This window comes from Mustela nigripes, chromosome 3 (genome assembly GCF_022355385.1).
Source record: "Mustela nigripes isolate SB6536 chromosome 3, MUSNIG.SB6536, whole genome shotgun sequence".
Lineage (NCBI taxonomy): Eukaryota > Metazoa > Chordata > Mammalia > Carnivora > Mustelidae > Mustela > Mustela nigripes.
Genome location: NC_081559.1, coordinates 152015783 through 152022367, shown reverse-complemented (window position 1 = coordinate 152022367; position 6585 = coordinate 152015783). Strand labels below are relative to the sequence as shown.

Here is a 6585-nt window from a genome sequence, read left to right as displayed (position 1 = left end):
ACTTTCTTTTAGTTTATGTTAGTAATACAACTACATGATATTGGCTCTTCTTTCCTCATTTAACATAGTTTTCAATTTTTTTCTTCTTCTGTGTAATACCCAAACACTTGTCTATATTCACACCTATCTCTTATTCTATGGTTCATATGAAGTAACTTACCTGCACCTACCCACCCACACACACACACACAGAAAATTTCTTTCTAGTACATACCAAACCACCAATTCAAAATTCATAATTTAAGTTTCCTATTGATATAAAATCATACCTTACTATAATAATCATTACATCAATTAAAATTATGACATTACATTCATTTATTAAGCATGAATATCCTATACTTCTTATCATATAATTTTTATATTCTAGCTTGAAAAATTAGTTCTTGGGAGTTTTGCCTTTGTGAAAGAGAAAAAGATCATCTTCATTTTTAAGTGTATACAATACAGATATATTTAAAATATAATGTGTTACATATCCTGGTACTTACAAGTGATATTTATCTGAACTATCTGAACATAAAAGTTAGTGTACCTTCCCAGGAGAATGAACATACTTAGAACAATTTCTTCTGAAAATTATGTAGTTCAAAAGAGTCATAAGACCTCTGTGCAGTATAGTATCACATGGAGGCTTTTGATTGTGGAGACAGAGGTAGAAGAACACTCACTCTATATTATGATTCCTTCTAGGGGTTGGGAGTCCCTTGAAGGAGGCTCTTTAATTTCTAATGGGCTCCAATTTTGGGCATCAGAGTATCTAATAGGTACTGGGGTGTGAGAAGAAAATATCAGAATTTTTATTTATATTCATTTTTTAAAAAATGAAATTTTGCTTAAGTAATATTTGTATCTTGATTATTGTGTTAGTTATACAAATCTTATACACAGACATCAGTTACTATAATCTCTCCTTGTCTCAGGTGGTCTATCATAAATAGTGATATACTTTGAAATAAAGAGGAAGTCACTACATGAGTGGCTGACAGTGGCACCCATTCTCTCTTATTGCTTACAGAACACTGTGATGTATCAGAATTTAGGAGCATCCCCTAACTGGATTATACAGATCACGTTACCAGGTTTTAACTAAACTAACACTCACAAAACAGACCAAGTGATTTAAAAAAGATTTCTGGAGAAACTGCAGGTTGCATACAGTATTAATAATATAAGCTCAAGCGAACAACAATAGATGATGAATACACACAATTTGAGACTAAGGATCCACAAATTTGCTTACTGATAAGAATGAGGGCCCATCCCTCCAGTTTGCTCACTGATGAGATTCACAGTCAAAGCCAGAGTAACTAGTACCTGGATAAAAAGGTAAATGGCTCATTCCATTGTCCATCATTGGAAAAACCAATATATTTGGTATTCAGAGACAGACTTAATTGACCTATTCAGAACTTTATAAACTGGTATTATAAACATTTAATTTGAATCCTAAATTGTTTTTAACATAAAATAAAATCTAGCTTAACTAACAGGACAGTGTACAGAGTTTATCTCTGTAGTGTACAGAGTTTGTCTCTTCTCTCGGCCTCCCCTACCTCTGTATATATACATGTAGTTACTGGAATTCAGTTTAAACCTCAGGATCAATAACATAAGCAAAAGAACCCCAGTCCCACAGAATGCACGGCCTGAATCCCTGGTATTTTTAACAACACAAAAGAAGCCATAAATTGTCCCAACTTTATCACTGTAATTGTTTTCCATTATTCTTCTTTTGACTCAACTACATCTCTCCAAATAATCTGATCATATGTAAAACCAAAACACCAGACAGCTTGAATAACAGAATTATAGCTACTAAAAATGCACAATACTTACCCTATGGAGGAGTTCATTTAATGATCCATTTGGCATATATTCCGTTACTATTCCCAAAAATTCAGGCTCATTGCAAATTCCCAAAATTGGAAGAATGTAACTAAATCTAGCTTTGTGTAAAATTTCAGCTTCTCTTAAAACATCATTTCTTTCACTAAAGAAAGAAAATGTATAATTATTTCAAAGTAATGAAAAATATACAATGATCATGCCTATAACATTAAGATTAGATTGTTTCCCATTAATTGACCTCATGTAAATTATGCAACTTCTCTGTCCCTTAGAATCTTCATATTTAAAGTAGATAATATCCACCCTATATACATTCCACAGGCCTGTTTAGAGACTATAATAACTTCTCTGAGCCACTGACAGAAAAAAGTGCTGTATACACAGGTTATTATTATACTTTCCTGGGAATAAGAAAGAGCACAATATTTGAGTAAGTTTATAAAGTACATTGATAATAGAATTATTGCTGTTTGAATTAATTACAGTTTATGTTGTACTAGATATTTGATTAGAGTATTATACTAAATTTCATGGTTGCATACCTTGTGCATTTTTTCCAGACATTTAAATAATAAACTTAAATGTTATAGATTTAAATGACTATATGATAATAGTTGCATAAGAGTCAAAAATGCTTAGAAATTATACAATGGAACTCAGGAAAAGACTTCACCTTTCTCTCTCATCTGCATGTCCTTAGGACCTGAAACAGTACCCAGTACCTGGTAGAGATCTAATAGATATGTATCAAATGTATTCTAGGAAGTTACTAGTGAAGGTTGTGTTTGGAAAACGGCAGATTGTTTAATACGAGTAAGGATACCTAAAAGAGCATGTGAAAGGAATGAAGGTGAATAGGGTAGGCTAGAGCCTCATCTCAGAGCCCTAAAGTCAGTTAAGGATATTTACACTCTATTTGGTAGTTACCAAATTGTGACTGTATGTTTTTGAGAAGGGTAATGATATGAGCAGAACAAACTTTTAGGATTATTAACTTAGCAGAAGGATGTTGGATCAGCAGAAATGGGCAGAGTTTGAGTCAGGAATTAGAATATTACAATACTAATTAAAGATGTGAAGCAATGAGAGTCTAAATCTATAAAGGTCACAGTGAAAATGGAAAGAAAAACACTAGCTGAATAGAATGCCCAGGTGGTGGTAACTAAGATAGACATATTTAAAAAAAAAAAAAAAAAAAAGCAAGGGAATTGGAGATATCACTGATTTTTACCATGGACAGATGTGTTGGTAGCAGCAATAACAGAACAGAAAGTTTATTCGGTAAGCAATGATATTTATTGGGTAAACAATGATGATTAGTTGGTGCTTAAACCACTCAAGCTCTGGATGAATGTCTGTTGAAATAGGAAAACAACAGACATTCCACACCAGACTATGAGGTTTGCTCTAAAAGCAAACGAAAGGCAACATAAAGCAAAAATCTTACTTATGTTCTAAATAGATCATATATTTTTTCTGAAATTCAAGAGTTACAAGCGAACATAAAGTAAACACCTTTTTCCTTCTCCCTGTTCTTCAGCCGCTTAATACTTCAACTGTGAGGCCACCTATTATTCAGTTTATGAGACCTGTTTTAATTAAATTTACCTTCCCTAAATTGAAACAGTAAGAGATGGAGGTCAATAAGAACTACATCTTATTGTTAGCACTTACAGGGAGACAGAGAATGGACTTAAAGATTTCTGGATACACTGGAAAGAAAAAACAAAAACCATAGAGAGAGCATGCTGGTGACGTCTCAGTGATATTTAATATACTTGCGCTATCTCTCATTAAGAATATCAGGCATTCTTCCTTCTACTGTGATCCCATTATGTGTCAGCCACTTTATATGTACTATCATCCGAAGACCAACACTCTAAAGTTGGTTACCTTAACGCACTCTATATGAGGGCACTGAGGCTCAGATAAATAATTTTCTAATAGGCCAACATTAAGCGGCAGGGTTGGAGTCAGACTTGAATTGCAGTTGTGACACTCCAAAGCCTGTGTTTTTTCCTTCCACTGCTTGATCAAAGAAAGGAAAGGATCAAGGAAACTTCTTGAATTCAGATTTCAGGAGGACTGAGTGAATGGCAAAACAGAAAAAGCCAAAAATAAATAGGTCTAAAATGGATTTTATATTTTTAAAAACAAAGAAGTTAAATACAGCTTTCACAGATATAACACCAAAATACCCAAATCAAAATTTCAGTCACAAAACAGTTATGTCATCCACACCGTGTTTGAAAAACCAATCAGACACATCTACATGTAAAGTGGAGACTGTTGCGGAAGGGCCACTCATTGGGCAGAAGTCAGATTACAGGGAATGACTCACTGATCACTAAAATAAGAACGTGTAACTGCACATAAACTTATTTTCATCCAGATGGTGTCAAAGAACAATGCAAACCTTTTCCACACCAGAGCCCATGTGCATGCATTTATTATTCCCACTTTATAAGTGAGGAAACGGACACCCTGTGAGTCAACTGCATAGCCTAGTTCTATGTTCAGATTCCATGAATACTGCTAATGTTAACATCTTAGGTAACAGGTGGGAGAAAGAACCTGATGCAGTAACGCCAGAGGGTTTAGCTTGTCCTTATGACATCTTTGACAACAGAATTTCCACCAATTTCCTTAAGAATTTTAGGTTATGAATATTGCTAATGAGAATAGAAAGGGTTAGAGGAACAGCCTCCAAAATGGGAAGATCAACTTGCTTTAGAATACCTAAAGGGTCCATTAGGGTTAGATATCCATAAATTTACATAGCTGATGCTAAAATATTTTCAGCCTTTCTAACTAACCACCACCCTTCAAACTTGACTACATATACATGTGCACATTCGCCCAGCACTTGCTCCACAGAACTCAAGGCCCATGTGAAACAGACACCACATCTTCTCTATCAGTAGATCTGGATTATGATATACAAAAAGTGGGAACACTCTCCAGGGGTGTCCCAAATTTACTGTGAGATCTGCCCCCCCCCCCCCCCCCCCAAGCCTGATAGCAAAACAGTAAAGGAAAGCTACAGGCAGATGAAAGGCCAGTAACATTGGCAGGGCTGAAGCTGAGGGATTTATCTGACACTGGATACTAACAGCCTCTGACCAATCAGGCACCCAGCATGATAAATTCTGACATTAGATATAGGGGGAGGAGAGGAGAGTGTTGCAATCATGGATGTTAACTCACTAAGGACTGAATGCAGGGCCTAGTTAAACCTCTACTGGAAGGCAAATACACAAGACTAATGACTAGCCCCACTGACTGATACATTCGATCACAGGTCAATCAATGGTACAGGATTGAAACGTTTTTCTAGAAACAGAAACTAATACTAACTTTCCCTTAAAACCCAGGCAGTGCACGGAAATTGTGCAGGACGTGAGAGACATTAAAAAATTTCTGGTCTTAAGTTTAATTGTCTTCTGATTCAGTGTATTGTTAGCAAAATAATACACTTCTCTGGGGACAGGCTTCGCTGGGAGAGAGGCAGGAGAAACTGGACCAAATGGAGTCTGGTATCTACACTTTCATGACCATACGTAATAAACCACAAACAAAACAAAAACAACCAAAGGCCCACACCGAAACACCCTGACTTTTGTGTCGGGAGAGAGGAAGCCCAGGAGTAAGAGGGACGGAGAAGGGGAGGGCAGTGGAGAGAAGAGATGAGCAGAGGAATGCGAAAGGTGCATCTTGAGAGAAGCCAGTTCTCCCCACCAAGCAAGCCCCCAGGCTTGAAGGGCTGCCCAGAGGTGACGAGAGGCGGGGCCGACCCCCGAGCGGAGCCGCCGTTTGGGATCCAGAGCCCGCTGGCCCGGGGCTGATGTTCGGGACTTCGCGGGGGTGTCCTACCTGTCGAGCAGCGGGGTGTGGATGTGCAGCTGCTTCACGGCCACCTGAACGCGCCAGTCTGCGTGGCGGGCGGACGACACGGTGCCTGAGGCGCCGCGGCTCAGGTAGCGCAGGTCGGTGAGCTTGTGGCAGGGAATGGTAGGCAGGGCGCTGCAGATACCCTCCCGGTTCATGGTCGCGAACCGCGCGGGCGCTCAGGCCGCGGGCCCGCTCTGGGTGTGCCCGGCGCTTCGGCGGTTTCCGGGGCTCGTCGGCTGCGCTCGGGCGCCCGCACCCGCCCCCCTGTGCGGGAGCTGGAGCGGCCAGGCACTTCTCGCGGCGGGACACTAGGTCACGAGGCAGCCCATGCCACGCGCCAGCCGCTGCTTTTCTGGAGCCGGAGCGGACTTTTCTTTTCTGGGGACCGGAGTTTACTCTACCCGGGCTACGCGCAGAGGAGGAGCTTCCTCCCCAGACCCGGCCCTCCCACCCGAGCCGGACGGTCCGGGCTCCTCCCTCCCGAAACTTCTCAGGCGACGAAAGCGGCGGACGCTGGGGGCGGGGAGAGGGGCCCCGGCCGGCAGCCCTCCTCACTGGCTCTCGGCTGTGCCCGGGTTTGTCCGCCTCGCGGCGCACCACCCACGCTCTGGGCGACACCCGCGGGGCTGAGGCGGGATTTAGGGATGGGAAAGGGAGTCAGGGACGCTTGTTTTCTCTTCTTTCCCCCCAACTTCCAGGTTTGGAAAAGTTTTCTCTGAGGGGGAAAAAAAAAATCCTGTCAGCAGCCTGCTGTCCGATTTTGGTCAACGTGTTCCCGCACCACAGAGGAATCTCCTCTGAGCCGCTAGCCATGGGGGAGTCTCCAGACCCGGAGAAGGAGGG

At 40.8% G+C, this 6585-nt stretch overlaps 1 protein-coding gene across 1 annotated transcript in view; it reads right to left on the bottom strand.

Annotated features, from left to right (window-relative positions):
- Positions 1-6244, bottom strand: part of RIPK2 (receptor interacting serine/threonine kinase 2) — a 30131-nt gene extending 23887 nt beyond the window's left edge. Inside the window, exons 1-2 of the mRNA XM_059394827.1 lie at positions 5725-6244; positions 1840-1993 (exon numbers count right to left, since the gene is read on the bottom strand). Of these exons, the coding sequence (XP_059250810.1) occupies positions 1840-1993; positions 5725-5897 (327 nt within the window). The 5' untranslated portion in view covers positions 5898-6244. The remainder of the gene's footprint in view (positions 1-1839; positions 1994-5724) is intronic.
- Positions 6245-6585: the final 341 nt, after the last annotated feature.